General features: G+C 42.2%; 1 protein-coding gene across 1 annotated transcript in view; it reads right to left on the bottom strand.

The window, feature by feature from the left end:
• LOC144477187 (uncharacterized) overlaps window positions 1-18,766 on the bottom strand; it is a 47,396-nt gene that overhangs the window by 5,029 nt on the left and 23,601 nt on the right. The window contains exons 2-6 of the mRNA XM_078194680.1: window positions 2,739-2,975; window positions 1,991-2,103; window positions 1,673-1,782; window positions 1,409-1,487; window positions 801-940 (exon numbers count right to left, since the gene is read on the bottom strand). Coding sequence (XP_078050806.1) covers window positions 801-940; window positions 1,409-1,487; window positions 1,673-1,782; window positions 1,991-2,103; window positions 2,739-2,975 — 679 coding nt within the window. The remainder of the gene's footprint in view (window positions 1-800; window positions 941-1,408; window positions 1,488-1,672; window positions 1,783-1,990; window positions 2,104-2,738; window positions 2,976-18,766) is intronic.

Raw genomic sequence — 18,766 nt, 5'->3', positions numbered from 1 at the left:
GTGCAAAATTTTAACCCTGTAACTTGTCCGTGAGGGTAGTTACAGGGTTAAAATTTTGCACAGATGAGTTTTTATTGGTCAGCTATCGAACGGTCTATGACTCGTTGAAAAATCGCTAAGGGCAGTTTTGACCATCTTAATCCGCTATGCCCTTTGAGAATTTTGGACACTAATCTCTGAACTTTAGTGTTTTGGATGCAATGTTCTTTTATTTCAGACTTTTGGATATCAGGCTTTTGGATAACAGACTATGAATTTGAGAATTTTTGACACTAATCTCTGACCTTTAGTGTTTTGGATACAATATCCTTTTATTTCAGACTTTGGTATATCAACCTTTGGACATTAGACTTTTGGATATCAATCTTTGTCTATCAGGCTCTTGGATTCCAGTTTTCTGAATCAATCTTTTAGACATCAGTCTCTTGGCCATCATTCTTCCAACCAAACAGTCTCCAAACCTTTCTCCACCAACCCAAAACCACCAATCCTATCACATCCAAATCTCCTCTTCCATCCAAAAAGCTGTCTCTACACACCTATCCACACTGCACAACCTCCACTCTCCGTCTATTACCGTGTGAAAGTGGCCCCCACCGCCGGTACCCCGGAAAACGCGAGAATCCGGCGCGAGATTCGTCCCGGAAAAATCGTGAAAACACAATCGCGTATCGGATCCGATAAACAGTCACAACTTCCGAAGGGGGGATATGTTAATCGTCGCCGGAGGTTGAACAGCACTATGTAACCCAGATTCGACGCGGGACGCGGTCCGAAATCAGTCAAACGGATCTGTTTACCTCGGCACACGGCGATGTCGCATTGGAAATGCACTTGCGGGCTGTCAGGAAACCGGAACATCGAGAACAATGTCGCATCCGCCAGCCCCGTGTTCCGATCGTATATGAATTTCGTCATGACACGAGCCTTCACGGGACACCTTTGTACATACCATGGAACAGAAAACAGTTGCGCAACCATCGATTAACATCACGCTCGTCTCTCTGTTCCCGCGGAAATCGGTATTATTAGAACAATGATTATTGTTCAACGAGGAACAACAATATTACGCAGCATAGTATTAATATGAATTCTCCAATTTCCCGGAAACACGACGGCGAATTGATTTGCAATTACAAAGTTGGAATGACGCGGCAGTGGTCTATTAATTAACTCTGTTTCTATGGAAGGGTTAGTCATTTTTATTTAACACTATTTTTATAAAATGGAACCAAGCTTGACTTTTAAGGGTTGATAATAAAAATCAGCTGTACTGTATTTAATCCACCACTTAAAAATTTCCAAAATGATCTAATATAACAAATTGAAATAGCAAATAATTGACTGAAAATTTGCATAGCTATTAATTGCAAATTTGAATGATCCAAGAGGTTACGTGGGACCTTACCCCTTGTCGTCGATCAGCTGGACGCTGTTGTTCCGTTTGTTGAACGCGAAGCAGGACTTCACCTTGATCCCGTACATACCTGTGAAACCGAACACGATTGATGAAAGTGCATCAGAACGGGCGGCTTAACACGGCCGAGCCGCCGCCGACGCCGCCTCGTTAATTCCAATTAAATGCGAGAGGGTGAAAATGGTAGAAGCAGCGAGAGAGATATGCCGCGAGAGACAGAGAGAGAGAGAGAGAGAGAAAGAGTGGATTACGAACCATCTGGCCGCGAGATCTCCGCACGCAAAGTATAGTTGTGACCATAAATAGCCTCCTGGACTTTGTGCCCACCGTCCAAAAGCCGCAGCGACACTAACGAAGTCTCGTTCCTGCGAACAGAGAGGAAAGACGATCGTAACGCGCGAAAATTATACACGGGGCCTTTAGCCCCTTAGACCCCGTTACAATCGGTAGCCATGGATAACAGAGAGAGCAAGATCGAGAGAGAGAGAGAGAGAGAGAGAGGAGAGGGAAAGTGGGAGAGTGGGGTCGATGCCAAGAGATACGAGCTAATATTAATAAAGGCCGGCTCCGTACTTCGCGTTTTTGAATCCCGCCTTTCCGCACGTAATAACGTAGAATTTATCGTCCGCCAGCTCCAGGGTCTTATGTATCCGCACGGCGATGGGGATCGAGCGTTCCTCGTTGTCCTGGAAGAATTACAACGGGATTAGGCCGATCTGTTTTCGAATACCATGCGAAAAGGATTTTCTGGGTACTTGGTAGCGTGAAGGGACTTCCGTGATTCGATGCGTCTACCAGCTGGTTTCGACCTGATTTAACACCTTGATTAATTTCTGATTTAAATGTGATAGATGGAGGTCACAGAGTTAAGTCATGTTTAGGTCAGGGTTAAGTCAGGTTTAAGTCAGAGTTAAGTCAGGATTAAGTCACAAGACACACAGCAATCTCGTCAACTGTATCGCAAAATAATTTCCGATTAAAATACGGTAGATATAGTATTCACGAAGTTAGGTCAGGGTTAGGTCAGGATTTAGGCTAAGATTAAGTCAGGATTAGGTTAATATTAGGTCAGAATTAAGTCACAAAATCCCCCGAAATCTGGTCAACTAGACTACGAATTAATTTCCTACTAAGATACAGTTCATAGACAGCATTCGTGGCGTTAGGCCAGGGTTAAGTCAGTATGAGGTCACAAGATTAGGTCACAAGATTCTGCTACAAGCTAAACAGGGTTACACGAAGATTTCCTATGAAAATAGGTCAATCTATAGTCCGTAGTTTTGATTGAAATGCAACTTTCATCAGCCTCGTCGTCGCTTACGTTATTCACCAAGACGCCGCAGTAATCCGGCGATCCTTTGGGTGCTAGAAGATTGATAGCGAGGGTGGCGTGATTGGTGCCGTTTCCAGGCGCCATGCACTGCGGCGTCCGAAAATCACGGGCGTGCACCGCGCCGACAAAACTCTGATTCAGGTTCACCCGTATCGTCATGTGGCCGGCTTTGCATGTCGCCGTGACTGTCGGTTGGAACTCGGTGTCCACTAATTGGCCGGTGACCTGTGAACAAAACAAAAAAAAGTACACCTCGATGCAATTCTACGAAACCATTTTGCAAACCGGCGATCACGCTTTTCACATTAACGGACAGTGGGTGTAAATTATTATCTAACATCGGAATTCGAGCGCGGTACGAAATAATGCGCTGAGACGATGGAAATCGTTCCGCGGTTCTCAGAAAAATTCCTAGCTAATTACTGCTCTGGGATTTTATTTTTATAGCTATGGAAGTTGTAAAAATTTAATGGTTATGACCATTGTTTTACTCTTGATACATTTCTATTTTTTTTAATTTTTATGTGGTTTGGTGCAACATGATTGGGATGGATTTGTTTTAGGGTTCTTGGTGATTTATGGTTTAGATATTTTAGGAGGACAGGGTGTAGTATTGTATATATTGTATTATAGTCTGCAAGCTATAATATGGTATACAATATAGTATAATAATTAAGAGATAATATTGTATACAGTATTTTATTGTATACTATTGATAATATCAAATAAAATATATTATGGTCTGTAAGATATAATATATTGTACAGTATGTCATGGTATATTATATGTCGCATTGTATACTATACATAATACTGTATAGAATATATTATAGTACGTAACACATGATATTGTATACAATATATTATAGGACGTGGCATATAATATTCTATACAGTATACATTTGTATATTATATACAATATCGTGTACAGTATATTTTTGTATATTATATATACTATATTCTACTGTATAAAACGTATTATTGTGTACAGTATTTTGTTCTATACTACAGATAATATCGTGGGTAATATATTATAGTCTGTAAAATGTAATATTGTATACAATACGTTACTCTATATTATAGTTATTATTGTATACAATATATTATAGCATATACTATATAATATTGTATACACTATGCTATTATATATTATATACAATATGTCATAGCGTATTATATGCAACATCCTGTACAACATACTATACTGTATAACAAACAACACTGAATATATTTTGGAGCAATTTTCCAGGGAACGGTACAATAAAAAGGTGGAGTAATTCCTTGACGACTATTCACGACGATTCACCATGACTATTGTTAATTAGTTGGACTCCATACTGGACCTTCTCGTCGCGTCAAAAGCGAGCCTTGGAAACGGTGCACAGCCCCGGCCGATTCGTTAAAACGAATTTCCGTTTTAAAGTCAATATTTGCCGAGTTAACGAAGTGGTCCAGCACCTCTCTCTCTCTCTCTCCTAGTCCCTCTCTCCCTCTCTCTCAGTCTCTCCTTCTCAGTCTCTCTCTCTCTCTCTCTCTCTCTCTCTCTTAGTCTCCCTACGTTTCAATTAATAGGCGGGCACACAGGATCGCCGGTTACCGCCGGCGCGCAAGAGCGACATCCTATCTGATATAACCGGCCCGTAGAATCAATCACGCGCGTCCGGAGAGTTTAATATTCGATTTCAGTGTCAGATGGATATCCTTACATGAAAGTGTAACTACCTTGTATACTGTTTCACCGCGATCCGCGAACGATACGCGTTTTACGATAAATCGCCGGCTCGCCGGCGGATCATGGGAACGAGACGGGGGTGAAAATATAGATCGTACGCGATTAATTTTAACGCGATCCCGCCGATTAGACCCGCCCCGGGTCGGGTTTAATTGTGCCCGGGTTTCATTATTGCCTCTCGTCGCGAAAATCAGCGAATCGACGAAAATCAACCATGATTTTTAAAGCAGACTATTCGCTTTTATGTTTGCTGTCGATTGAACCAATGGCTTCCGTTTGAACGGTGATCGGATACTTTAATTTTTCACATAGTATATTATTGTGGTATACACTATAGTGTATGTTAAATATTTTAATATATTATATGCTGGGTTTTATGTTGTATATTGTGCGATATAGAATACTGTATTTTATATAGTATGTGGTAAGATATTGTATATCGTATTTTGTATAATATACAATAAGATACTGTAGAGAATATTGTATACAATATTATTATATATGTTATGCAGGATAGTATATTGTATAGAATATTTTATACAATAAGATACTGTATGCAATATTTTAAATAATGTAGGATAAGATACTGTTTATAATATTGCATATCATATACAATATTATATGTTACATGCTGTAAGATATTATATACAATATTATCTACAATATACAAGAAGATACTGTATACAAAATAATGCCTTTCATACTGTAATATACCGTATACAATACCATATATTATACATTATAATATGCTGTATATAAAAATATATATAGTACAAAATACTGTATAATATACTGTATACAAAATTAAATATAGTATACAATAATATACTGTATACAAAATTATATCTTCCCTACTATAATATATTGTATATAGTCTTATGTGTTACATGCCACAATATATAGCATACAATATTATACACTCCACACGACACTATACCATACAAATATTTCTTATAATATACGACAACTTACTATATCCTATACCATATCCGCATTCCGTACCTTACTCTACACATCGACTACAATATACACCAACATACTGTACCAACATTACGCCGCAATCCTTCGCTCACAATATTACGTGTTGCAAGACACTGTACACAAAGGATATCATGGCTCGCCGGTTATTAAAAAATCTCATCGTAATTTATGAATTACGGTTCACCGGTATATTCCGTGCGCACGTCGTCGACGGTAACGCAATCCGGGTGATATTTTGCCATTCCGATCGGCGTATAGTTAATGCCCAAGTAAACTTGGGACCGGTCTGGGCGGTAGCTATCCGGCCCACGCTAACTTTCAATTTCATGCGGCCGCGGACCACTTCGTGGCCACGGATAACGTACGCGCCGTAGCACGTAGAGAACGCTCGCGCGCGCGGTACGCCACCGCGGTGTGCCCGGCGTACGTGTACCCGAGAGCCGACAATAAAATCGGTGCCGGTTTAGGTGGAAAGACGGCCGCGGCGACGACGACGAGCATAGGCACTCAGCGTCGCCCGAGACAAAGGTCTCGGACGTAGGCGTTCGCAAGGCCACCACCAGTCCTAAATGCTTCAACGGGCTTCACGGACCCCTCTCTCTCTTCTTCTCCTCCTTCTTCTTCTTCTTCTTCTTCTGTTCTCTACGGCGATCCACGCCGTTACTACTCCAGGTACACTGGAGGATCGGTAGGACGCGTTGGGTTACAGAAAAGGGATTCCACTGGCGGTGGACGGCTAATCGATTATGAGAACGCGACATGGTAACGTATATCGGTGTCCTTGCGTTTTGACAGACGCCCCTTTTTTCAAGCCGCCCTTCCCCACGGTCGAACCGCGTGCCGATCCAAGACTGTGCTACTATCCGATGACTCGCTTTTTGCTGGACCATTGAACCTTTCGACGATTTGGAATCGTTCCGAGAACGATCTTCTCCTGCGTGGTTCTTGTATTTTTGCTTATTTTTTTGGCATACTGCCTTCGTCAGTCCAGATTAGATGGAGTTTAGAGCCTAGGTTAGGTTTGAGTTATAGGTTAGGTCTGGGATGCTGAGGTTTTTTGGGGTTCGGAATGGTTCGTAGAATAGTCCTGAGTCTTTGTATAGTTCTTCCATTCTTTTGTAATTTTTTTTGACGTTTTATTAATTTAATAATAATGATAGAAAAAGAAGTAAGGTCAGAACGAGAGATTTTCTATATTACAAGTACCAAGGAGGAGTTATTAAAGAAAACAGTAATATAGTAAAATAGACATTACTAGAATAGATTAGGTCATGGTTAAGTAAATTCAATCTGAGATTACGTTTAGGTTCTGAAAATTACAAGAAGAGCCTAGGTCAGGATTAATTAGACGAAGTCTAGGTTAGCTTTAGGGCAGATCATGATTGCATCTAGGTTAGACATGGACGACTGGCACAGTCGACCGCGACGTACGTAGCTTATGGTGAATGAGATAAACTCGGATTGTCGTCTCGGCCGCGGCTGACTACTTCGAAAGGAATCCGCTAATCATAGCTTTGTGTTGCGTGTGCTTGTCTGACGCTCAAGGCTTTACGTAATCAATACGCAGCTGGGCCCAATTAACGGACAGTTCAATGTAACATGCGATAGCTAAGCAAGAACCGTCCGCCATCATTTTTTATTGTATTCATATATAAAACGTAGTCAATTTATGACTGTTCGAACTTCGAGAAGGGTTGCAATCATCGAATTGATTTTTACGTGAAAGCTTTAGCAATTCCTAAGGAGAGGTTATGTCGAGTCTAATATAGTATAATACAGTACACAGTTCATAATATAGTGTAATATAGTACACGGTATATAATATAGCGTATAGTATTTAATACAGCATAATACAGTATATGTATATTATATGATACAGTGTACAATATTTAATACAGTATGATACAGTATATCGTATATGGTATAGTGTATAATATTTAGTACAGTATATAATATAGGATACAGTATAATACAGTGTATAGTATTTAATGCAGTATCATACAGTATATAGTATATGATGTAGTGTATAATATTTAGTACAGTATAATACAGTATGCAGTATTTAATACAGTATAATACAGTGCATAGTATTTAATACAGTATAATACAGTGCATAGTATTTAATACAGTATAATACAGTATATAGTGTATAGTACAGTGTATAATATTTAATACAGTATAATGTAGTACACATATAATATAGCTTTATATAATGTACTATACTTTATATACCACAAATCCAAATACACTGGTATTACTGTGATCAGAATTAATTCTCATTGGACAATAAATAACATAAAATTAATAATGAAATAATAATAAAACTATTAACTTTTTAGTAAATTTTAAACACGTCTACCACAATAAAATATTTCAATGGTCCTTAAAAACAAAAATAATTGAAAAAGCAAATAAATAGCTGTGATTGTTGGGGGTAGACTTACGAGCCCAAAAGGTTAAGGGTTGTAGGGTCGTTAAAATAATTTCGGTCGTATTGGCAGGCCACCCGTGGATCGCCTATGAGGTAGAGAGATCGTCTCGGAATTCGACGTGGATCGCGAGAAAACGGAATAGTCGCAGAGCCATTCCCGGCGTTCTCTAATTTCCGACTAGGATCCCGTAGTCACGGCAGCCACGGTGTAATTACTATGATTCACAATCGTTCGGCGGCGCGCCGCCTGCCGGCACGCAACATTTGATACCTCACGAAATCTGTTATTCCTCTCTCTCTCTCTCTCTCTTTCTCTCTCTCTCTCTCTCTCTCTCTCTCTCTCTCTCTCTCTCTCTCTCTCTCCATTGACGTGCGATCGCGCGGCGCTCTCCCGTGACTCGCGTGCGCGCTCTCCGGACCACGGCGAAATTCCAGCCGGGATAATCTATGGAGTTTGAACGGAATTTATGAACAGCTACACACATAATTCTTTAACTGTACCGGACCGTTCAAAGCCGGCGGTCTAACGAGCGGGCCCCCGTGCGCGCGCACAGGCTCGCGAACCCAACGTAACGACGAGGAGCAGCTCCGACGAACCCATTCTATCAGTGGGACTTAGACGCGCGAGCAGATGGAACAACCCGGCGCAGATTTAATTTTCCGTTCGAGCGTATCATCATCCTGTCTCACGTGGCTCCCTTTTCTTTTTCTATTCGGCCTGCATGCCGAGCGTTTTGGAGCACGCGATTTTCCGTGACCGCGAAAACCGCGGGCATTTCTATATCGAAATTGGGAGGTCGATAATTAAACCTTTGCCTCAGAGAGTCAAAATTTTGTTACAGTCACGTTTCAAAATAATTTTTATGAAAGACTAGATTTCGAAAATTATTAAAAAACTGTTTTGTAATATTTGTTTTAGAGAATTGTAAGAAAACTATTGTTGCACGTGTTACAGAATTCAATTTCATATATTATTAAATGTAAATGTTGTATGTCGGAAAAGTTATTTTAGAATTTTAGTTCAAATGGCTTCGAAGGCAAAGGGTTAAAATATGAGAAAAATCTTATTTTTAACCATCGATTTTATTCAAGACGATATTTCGTGATATTTCAAGAAAGAAATTATCTTAACGTTTGCTTTTGATGTATAATTTGTTGCAAGCGATACGAAGGATTGTTCTCTTGCCAAACAATCCACGGTATGCTTATTATTATTAAAGAGGATTTTCCGTTCTATGGTGGGAGCAGCGCGGCTCACAATTCACGGTTCGCGAAAGGCTTGTTTCAACGGCAAAACGAGAAACAGGGTACGTCGTAAGATGATCTGGACGATAACGTGACATTGGCTAACTTACTGTCCGCGATAACTAGATTGCTGATACCTATGCAAATTTTCGATGCGCGTAGATTATTCACCGGGTGCTGGAACTCGTGGACACCACCCGGGATGCTGATCGATTTCGAAGGGATTAGGGATACCGTTGGATCTTATTGATTGGGGCAGCTTCAATCTTGATAATCATGGTAGTTTTTGCCGCGGAAACAATTATTACAACTTTTTACGAAAGCTGGAATTTGGGCAATTATTAGGCCGAAGTTTGCTCGCCTGGACTCTAATAAAAAAATAGAAAGGATAAAAATAGCTTAGGGTGTCAGAAAGAGCAGACTTTCGCCTTTAAAATGCGCCTAGGCTGACCTTCGTGCGATTATTTTGAGCGAAATTACAGTAGCTCAAAGATAGAGCGGTTTTAGAGCCTGCCATTGGCTGCTCTAAAATGGATGTGGTCACATAATTAGCAATAACTCGGCTAAAAAAAATCGTAGATCACTCCGGTTTGGGACGTTGGAAAGGTGAAGCTTCCCTCTTGATAACCTCGTTAGTTTCAGCCACGAAAAAAATTATTACAACTTCTGTCGGATACTGGAATTTGGGAACCAGTTTCTAACGCAATTATTTCATGTAAACGAGATCAAAAGCGACTAATCCGAGTAGAAGCGACCTTTGTCCTGATTTTTCTGTTCGACGTCACGTTAAACAGTCGCATAGTATAGTCTGGGCCACTGGAGTCAACGCGACGAGCACATAGTATCTCCTCGCCGGCATAAAAATGAGGCCGGGAGCACACCCATGCGACGTTAACGGCCTGACGTAATCGTCGTCCTCGCCCAGGTATGCAGAGACGTCGCAGAGCGTAGCATCTGTCTCTCTGTGGCGTGTGTGTGTGTGTTTACGCAGACTACAGTGTGTCACACTATATCGGTGACATCACGCGAGTCGGCGTCGCTTATATAAACGAAAGTAAACGCGGCCCACCTCCGGTTGGATAACCGTGGCGGCGGCGGTGTCTGACTCTCTCGCGCGTCGGTTCTCTGCACGTACGACATCCGAAAGGCCGACGAAATTTCGCTCGGCGAACGACCGTCTCTCGAGTCCGACGACCACGATCTCTCTCTCTCTCTCTCTCTCTCTCTCTCTCTCTCTCTCGCATGCGAGCGAGCGCGCATCACGAGCGATGTAACCGCTAACGAGTGACTTTGCTCGTCGACGGGGAAAGCAACAATTAGCCGGCGCGGACGCACGGGCCGGTCACGGAATAGAATAATTCATGTACACGGGACCGTGGCGGACAAGTGGCCACTTAGTAATTCGCTGCGATAGAATGCGCATTATCGGCGATCGGTCCCGGTCGACGATAAATCAGTCGCCTTTTTCTCGCGGACGCGAAACTTTCGTTGGCGGAGGCCGGCGAGAGAGGAGCTGAGCGCTAGAACGAGAGATGCGTTGGGGCGCAGAGAAATGCATAGAGATATGTACATAGGAATACCTAGGCCTGATTAAGACTTAACCTAGGCCCAAATCAGGTCTAACCTAGACCTAATTAAGACCCAATTTAATAAAGACCCAAGTGAACCTAATTTATAAAAAACCAGCGAACTTTTAACAAAAAATAATGAAAATTTCAGACTTAGCTTAGGCCTCATTCTGACCTAACCTATCCTAAACCAGACCGAATGCAAACTTAGCAAGGCTTAGCTTTGACTTAACGAAATCCTTATAATCTTTACATTACACCTGAATAAAACAGTTTTCTAAGTGGAAGATGATGTGAACTAGGATAGAGAGAAAAATAAAGAGAAAAAGAGAGAAATAGAGAGAGAGAGAGAGAGAGAGAGAGAGAGAAATAAAACGAAGATAAAGGGACAGAGAAAAGCACAAAGTGTTTCCGTGTGCACTAACGCGTGTCTCTTTCTCTCTCTCTCTCTCTCTCTCTCTTTTACTCTCCGACTCTCTCTCATTGCTCTCATTGCTGTGCCGGAGCGCTCGCGCGCGAATTTTACGCGTGGATGCCGGCAATGTATCAAGATTTAATCCGGCCGCCCCGTGGCCGCAATGTTTCAACACATTCCGATAGTACACACCCATTCGGCGCGAGTATGCGAACAACCGCAGGAACGAGGGCGGAATAGGTATCGAACCGGCCGAGAAGCGGCTCGCGCATTTTTCGGGGCACCGCAATGAAATACAGCGCACTCTCTCGGGTATATATACGTACACACGTTTATAAACGCGCGAGAGCAAACTGTCCACCGCGTAGCTGTTTTATCGAGCGAATAAATATATAGGCTGCTGGATCATGTTACCCGGCACGATGATGTTTCGATGGAATATTTCACGATGGACTCCGTTAGCAACCGGTATCATTCACGGCGCTAATCTTCGTTGCGTTCTCGCTATAGTGCAGTACCGGTCGCGTCGCTTTTCGAAATACCAAAGCGAGCATAATCTAAGTGAGCTATACTGTATATACTGTGTATACTGTGTATATTGTATATACTGTGTATACTGTGTATACTGTGTATACTGTGTATACTGTACATAATGTATATACTGTATATACTGTATATAATGTATATAATGTATATAATGTATATAATGTATATACTGCATATACTGGTTCCTCAACAATTTTTCCGCACCGTAGAGCCACGGTGAAAGTTTGTTCACCTGGCAGAGATTTTTAAAGCGGATGCTGATATAGATCGCAATGTGGCTAACTGCATTCTACAAATACTGCTAATTCGGAGCAATTAGTATGAACAATTAGGCTGGGAAAGCGGGGTGTCGAAGTCATTTGATGATTTATACTGTAACGAGGAATATAATGAATGGTAGGTTTCATAGAGTTTGATAACTATTTTAGATTTTATTATGTTGCATTTGATCATATTATATTTAATTATGTTGAATTTAGTTATATTGGATTTAATTATCTTGTATTTAGTTATGTCGGATTTAATTGAATTTGATTTGATCGTATCGAATTTAATTTTATTTAATTTGATTTGTTTTAATCGTATCGAAATTAATTTAATTTACTCTAGTTTGATTTAATCGTATACTATAGTATCGTATAGTATAATATTGGGACGTCAAATCATTTCACAGTCTAGTATCTGTCTTGCTATATATATTATACTATATTGTGCTATATAAAATACTGTAATATAATAATACTGTATTATACTGTACTATATTATGCTATATAAAGTATTATATTATACTATATTGTGCTATAAAAAGTACTATAATATAACACTGCGGTATTATACTATACTAGATTATGCTATATAAAGTACTATATTATAATAACACTGTATTATATTATACTATATGGTGCTATATAAAGTGCTATAATATAATACTGCTGTATTATATTATACTATATTATATATATTACTATATCGTATTATACTGTATCATACTATATCATATCACTATATTATATTAAACTTCCTCAAACTGTATCTCATTATATACAATGCTATATCACAATAATCCCAAACTATAATATCAATAATAATTCAATTAATTAACCAAAATCAACGCGAAACATTTCAAACATTTCTCCCGAGCACTCAACAGTCTAATTTCGCTCGAAACGAATGCTTTATCCAGCAACGCATCTCCACGATTTCGTTGAAAGTACACCTGGCGATTAGCATCGTTGGTGCCGGGAAAGAGGGATCAATTATGCGGTAGATAGCCGCGAGCTATAATAAACTAAAATCCACGGTCTGTACGACTGTATATAACCGATTCGTCGGCGCATTATCAGATCCGCTCCTTGTGTCAGAGAGATAATTGTAAATTAGTTCTGCGGTATCTCCGATCGGGTATCGCTCACCGCGCCGTCATCTTCTTCGCCAGCAGACGCCTCCTCTCTCTCGCTCTCTCACTCGAAAACCCGAAAGCGTATATAAAGTGAAAGCTGCTGAAACGAAGGCGGCCGGCTCGGAAATTTACGCAGGCTGGAAACGTTTCGGCGGAACACACACTCCGGTGCATGTGAAAGTGTACGCGATTTAAGATGATCCGCAGGGGAGAATGGACGCCTCCGGTCCCCTTGTGCTATGTACCATTATTGCTACCAGCAACGCTCTCAGCAGCGTTGCGTGGGTCTCCTCAGGTTGATACACCTTTCTCCTTCGGATAGAGCATGGTGAAACTAATTACTTGCTCGTTAACGAAAGCCTGCGTACCGATGCGCCACGGATTTTATATAACTCGGCTGCTGCCACTTTCGCGAGCACCTTTGTCCGCTGTGCAACAATTTCGTTCGACCCCCCTCCCCTCTATACTCTGTTAGAATCTCGGAGATAATTTAATAAATATTGTAAGCCGTGGGAATTTTGTTTAATTTTTAAGAATTTTTTCTAAGGTAATTTTGTCGATTTTGCTTAATTTAATTTTAGTAGATGCTAGTTTAAGATCGACCCCACACCTGCCCACACTCTAACAGAGTATAGAGATTCTCGGAGATAATTTAATAAATATTGCAAGCCGTGGGAAATTTATTTAAATTTTGAGAATTTTTTCTAAGGTAATTTTGTCGATTTTGGTTAATTGAATTTTAGTAGCTGCTATTTTAAGGTGTAGCTAGGTATTTTAATGAATCTAGGAAACATCTGAAAGAGGTAAAATGTTTTAAATATCTTTTATATTGTATATTTCTTTTTTTAAGTATGCCATAGTTCCAACAAAAAAATTCTCTACAAAAATTGATAAAAATAAACCGACTATCCCACAAAAGAAACTGAGACGTCAATAATCATCTCCAGTACCATAATAATCGCGCAACAGTGAATTACGTCGCGACAGGAAGCAGCGAAAGTGTTCTACTCGTCTAACAGCGACGTCTGGCGGTCGAAAGCGAATTCATCTAGAGAGCGCGTGGACACGTCGGCCATATTGGGCGCGATGGAAAATTTCTCCGAGGACCACAATTCCTGGAAGCCATCAGAGCATCGGTTGCCTCACAAGCCGTGCACCGTAAACGTTTCTCCGGGCTTCCGTGTGGACGTAGAATTTTTTTTACAGGAAAAAGAACGCATCCCCGTCGTATGAGAGGTTAGGTCCGAGGCGTAAAATCAACGGGGATCGGGCCGATCGGAAATTACGGCGGCTGGGAGAGCTAGGGGGGCCCCGGTGTTTGTTGCAAAGAGAAAAGAAAGTGGGGCGAACAGAGAGAGAGAGAGGGGGGGAAGGGGTGACGGTCGACCGAAAAGAAAGCCGAAGAAAACGAGCGCGGAGAAGTTAGAAGACGAAAGGGAAGGAAGAGGAGGCGGCGGAGGTGGTGGGTAAGAGAGCTCAGGGTCAATAACATAGGTTTTGGCTTCTCTTTCTGCCTTTCCCCCCGTGCAAGATAATTCGAGAGCCGGTTCGAGCCCTCGGGCCAAAGAATGCACTTTCAGCCGCGCGGTGTATTGTGTCCGTGCGGAGACTTCGCATTGACAAACGCCCGAACCAGGGCCGGAGACGGTAAGCCGCCGCGAACGATCCCTCCGGCCAGAAAACCGTGTGCCGTGTCGGAGCCGAGAGCTGCCTTTTCGTTTCAGGACACGAACGCTCCTATACCCTGTTTAGCAGTTCAACGACGCTGTTCCAACGTGTGGAAGAACTTTGTCGACCGAAGAATGAGATTCGTCCATGGAAACCACGAGGTAGAATACTGCACAGCAAAACCAACCAGAAGTGTTGCCAACTGAGACTTTTACGAACCCATAGAAGTGGACACTATTGTCCATAAAACCCCATAGATAAGCCTGGAAACCATCGTGGAACCATTGGATAAAAATCCTGAGTGTGAATTTTTGAGACATAAAGTCTCTAGAGCTGACAACACTGTGACAGTAATGTTAGCAACACTGTTGTCAATCTGGCAGCGCTGAAAAATCTACGAACTGACATAGTCGAGACCCTGTAAAATTGCCCACACCCCCATAGGATTACAGACTTTTCCACAGCGATGGTTTTGGTATTAAGACCCCAGGCACTGTCAGATAGGTGAGAATTCACCTTCGACGATCCTTCAGCTCGCGGGGCCCGCTCAGCGTGGCGCACAGTCCGTGGGACTAGCATGATAAATGTTGGACACTTGGACAGCTCACAATGGACACGTAGGAGCTGGGACATGATTGAGGTACTGGAACCGATGTCGCGCGGGCGTAGGACAATCTCTATAGGTCCTGTGTAATCGGAGCAGCTTGTAAAAAGGGCCCTTGCGGGTCTCTGTGGCTGTGACATTAATGAAAAGCCAGGTCTAGTAGATGAGAATTAACGACGTGCTCGCTGAGAGAGAGGATGTGTCCGGCGAGATGGGAAAAGTTGCCGGACACGTGTGTCCGCCGGTGGTAAAAGATTGTGTGGGGCACGCTATAAATAGATAGAGTATCAAGGACACGGTGAGACAATGCATATGCTGATCACGCGAAGGAAAATTATTACTCGGTCACCGAGGCATTGAAAAATTTCACATCCTTCGCGGATCTTGCTTGGCCTGCACGCTCTGCATGAATCGGTGTAACGTTGGCGGAATATTCAAGTCTCATCGCATTGAGGACATTGTTTGAAGTAATTTCTGAGTATTATGAGTGGATTATGACTGTGGAGTATCCTTGACCTAACCGTGGCCTATCAGAGACCTAGCGGGTAGCTGATGGAGAGTTAGTCTCATCATAGACTTGGCAATTGATATTTTTAGGAGCCTTTAAGTTAAGCAGAGTGAAGCATAGTCTAGATTTAATCTAGGTTTAGTCTAGATTTAGTCTAGATTTAGTCTAGATTTAGTCTAGGTTTAGCCTAGGTTTAGTCGTGGTTTAGTCTAGGTTTAGGCTACGTTTAGTCTAGGTTTAGTCTATATTTAGTTTAGAGACTTAAGCTAGACTTAATCTAGACACAGTCTAGACTTAATTTAGACTCATCTCAGACTTAATCTAGACATAACCTAAACTTAATCTTGGTCTAGACAAATTAAAATTTATGAAGAGGATCCGAGGCTCCAAGGATGTATAAATAGGTAGCTTAAATTAAATAAACCTCCAACCGAGAGACCACATCACAGGTACTCTAAATCAAGAGACCCAAACTGGGTGAACCCAATATAGCTATACCCTAACTCCCAAAGACCAAAGTCTTCACTGGGCAACTTAATCTAGCCTGTCAATCATCCTTTTCCAATCTGGGTCCTAATCTAAATCCAAAGTCGATTATCCCCATACCCAACTTGGATTCCCAAGACTTTAGACCGCTGGAATTTGAGGATTTGTCTTGGTCACTTCATGTCTTGGGATTTGACGGTATCCTGACAGGGATCCTAACAATCTGCATCAAAGAGCCTGCCTCAGAGAGTCTGCTCCAAGGAGGCCCACTGCAAGGTCACCTACAAATCAACCCGATCTTCCACCATACCCCCATCTTCACAGAACGACCTCTCTTGGCTCGAAACGGGCCTATGAATCAAAGTATCACCTTCTCGCGAGTTTGCGGTTATCATTCCTATGCCTAGCGAGAGTGTACGCCAATGTATCATGTGTTCCCTCGTACCTGCGGTTAAATTTCACTGGGACTATCGACTCCTCCCGTACGGGTATCCGTGGTTCCGTGTATGTGTGATGAGTGTTGCTGTGGTCAAGGTATCGCCAGATTTCTAGAGCATAACCGTGCCCAATTGAACTAAATTTTTCTGGGTCATTCGTCTTCTTACAATAAGCACTGTGTACCAATTTTATTTATTTTAATTTCTTTTGGAAATACAGAAAATTGATCAAGTTTTTATTTTGAATTTTTATTTTTTGGGAAGTTTTCAGACTGTTATTTGTTCTGAAACAGTTATCAGACTATGCTGAGACATCCATCAGACTGTTCTGAGACAGTTATCAGACTACTTTTAGATAATTATTGAACAGTTCTCAGACAGTTCTGAGATAATTCTCAGACTTTTATCAGGCAGTTCTGAGATAATTCTGAGACATTTATCAGACAGTTCTGAGATAATTCTGAGACATTTATCAGACAGTTCTGGGACAGTGATCAGACAGTAGCCGTCCGAAACAATTACTTCTTCTTTCCCTTTTCCAATTAAACGTGCTCAACAGTCGAGGAAGTCGGACGGTCTTTAACCGGCTACTTCGATCCTCTTCTTGTCCGGCGTGTTAAAGTGCCGTAGTGTCTTCAATCCTCGCGAGAGTGGCCGCCGGGCAAAGAAAGAAGGTTGAAAGCACGTAAACAATTACCACAAGCTGTTTCGCCGAGACCCTCGACTACACCCGGGAAAGGCCGATAGCAATGTAAATACCTACGGTACATATATCGCGGCCAGCGAGTGTGACACAGCAGCATTGTTCTACGGAGACGTGACTTCCCCGTATTTTTCAATTACACCGACGCGCCGTGCGCTGTTCACCGCGCGTTTGGTATTTTTCCAGACCTTCGCTGTAAATTCTACGGCACGAAGAACCGCGCGGAAAGATGGGAACCATAATCAATGTACTTTTGACCAGTGCGACTTCTCGACAGCTCTCATTGTTCACGCTTTTTGCAAAAACTTTGGAGAAGTCAGATTGAAAATTTTATAGCAGTGGGTTTGAATTTTTATTTAAAAATGATTTAATCACAAAGAAAGAAAATTAATTTATTTTAGAATAGGCATCGCAGTGTTTCTACAGTTCTCTGGTATTTTTAATACCTTATTTATCGTTTATAAATTTTGTTACAATGTTTTAAGTTTTCTTAATGGGTGGAGGTTATCCTTGAGGCAATTTCAAGTAACTTTCTCCTTTGCAAAATTCTTCCACGACGCTTCGTTTCAGAGTTATTAACGCTCAAACACGGCCTAATCGAAGAGCGTGCGCGGTCGGCGGCCCGCCCCCGCGACCAATGTGGTGACGCTGCGCGGTATCGCGTGGGCGGGGCGTCGATGGTGCCCGCCCACCAGCTGGCCCGCGTGTTTCGTTAATAACTCGTGAACGAAGCATCGTAGAAGATTTTCGTAAAGGAAAAATTCGCTTGAAATCGTCCGAGGAATCTGCTCGGCCACACAGCAATAATTCCGAGTGTAACTTGAGTTCCCTCGCAGCCTGTGGTTTCCGCGGGCCTCGAAAGAACGGCGATGGTTGCGGCCCGATAAACGATATCATCGACGATCTCCCATGGGGGGGACCGTGGTAATATCCCATCGGCCGGAACGCCGTGGCATTATCGGAACTTATCGACTTATCGATTTCGACGCAGGTGGCGTGGGTAATGGGTAACCACCGGCGCGGCATTCTCCGCGCCACGCGCGTTCCGTATAATCGTAATAATTTCACACAATTCACTTTCGCCGTTCAATAACATGCACGAGGAGGGGGGAAAACCGGGGACCGCCCATGGTTATTAAGGGCAGGCCGCGCTGTGTACGAGGCCCCGTACGCGAAACGGCGCGCGCGCGTACGTTTCTATCGGTTTATAATTTATGCGACGTGCCGGGGACGCGAAACTCGTTATGAAAATCATCGCTCTCCCGCCTCGCTCTGTTTGTTTAACAAGCCGGCC

The sequence above is a fragment of the Augochlora pura genome, chromosome 11, assembly GCF_028453695.1.
Source record: "Augochlora pura isolate Apur16 chromosome 11, APUR_v2.2.1, whole genome shotgun sequence".
NCBI lineage: Eukaryota > Metazoa > Arthropoda > Insecta > Hymenoptera > Halictidae > Augochlora > Augochlora pura.
The sequence above is the reverse complement of the archived record's forward strand: the minus strand, read 5'-3'. Positions and strand labels throughout refer to the sequence as shown.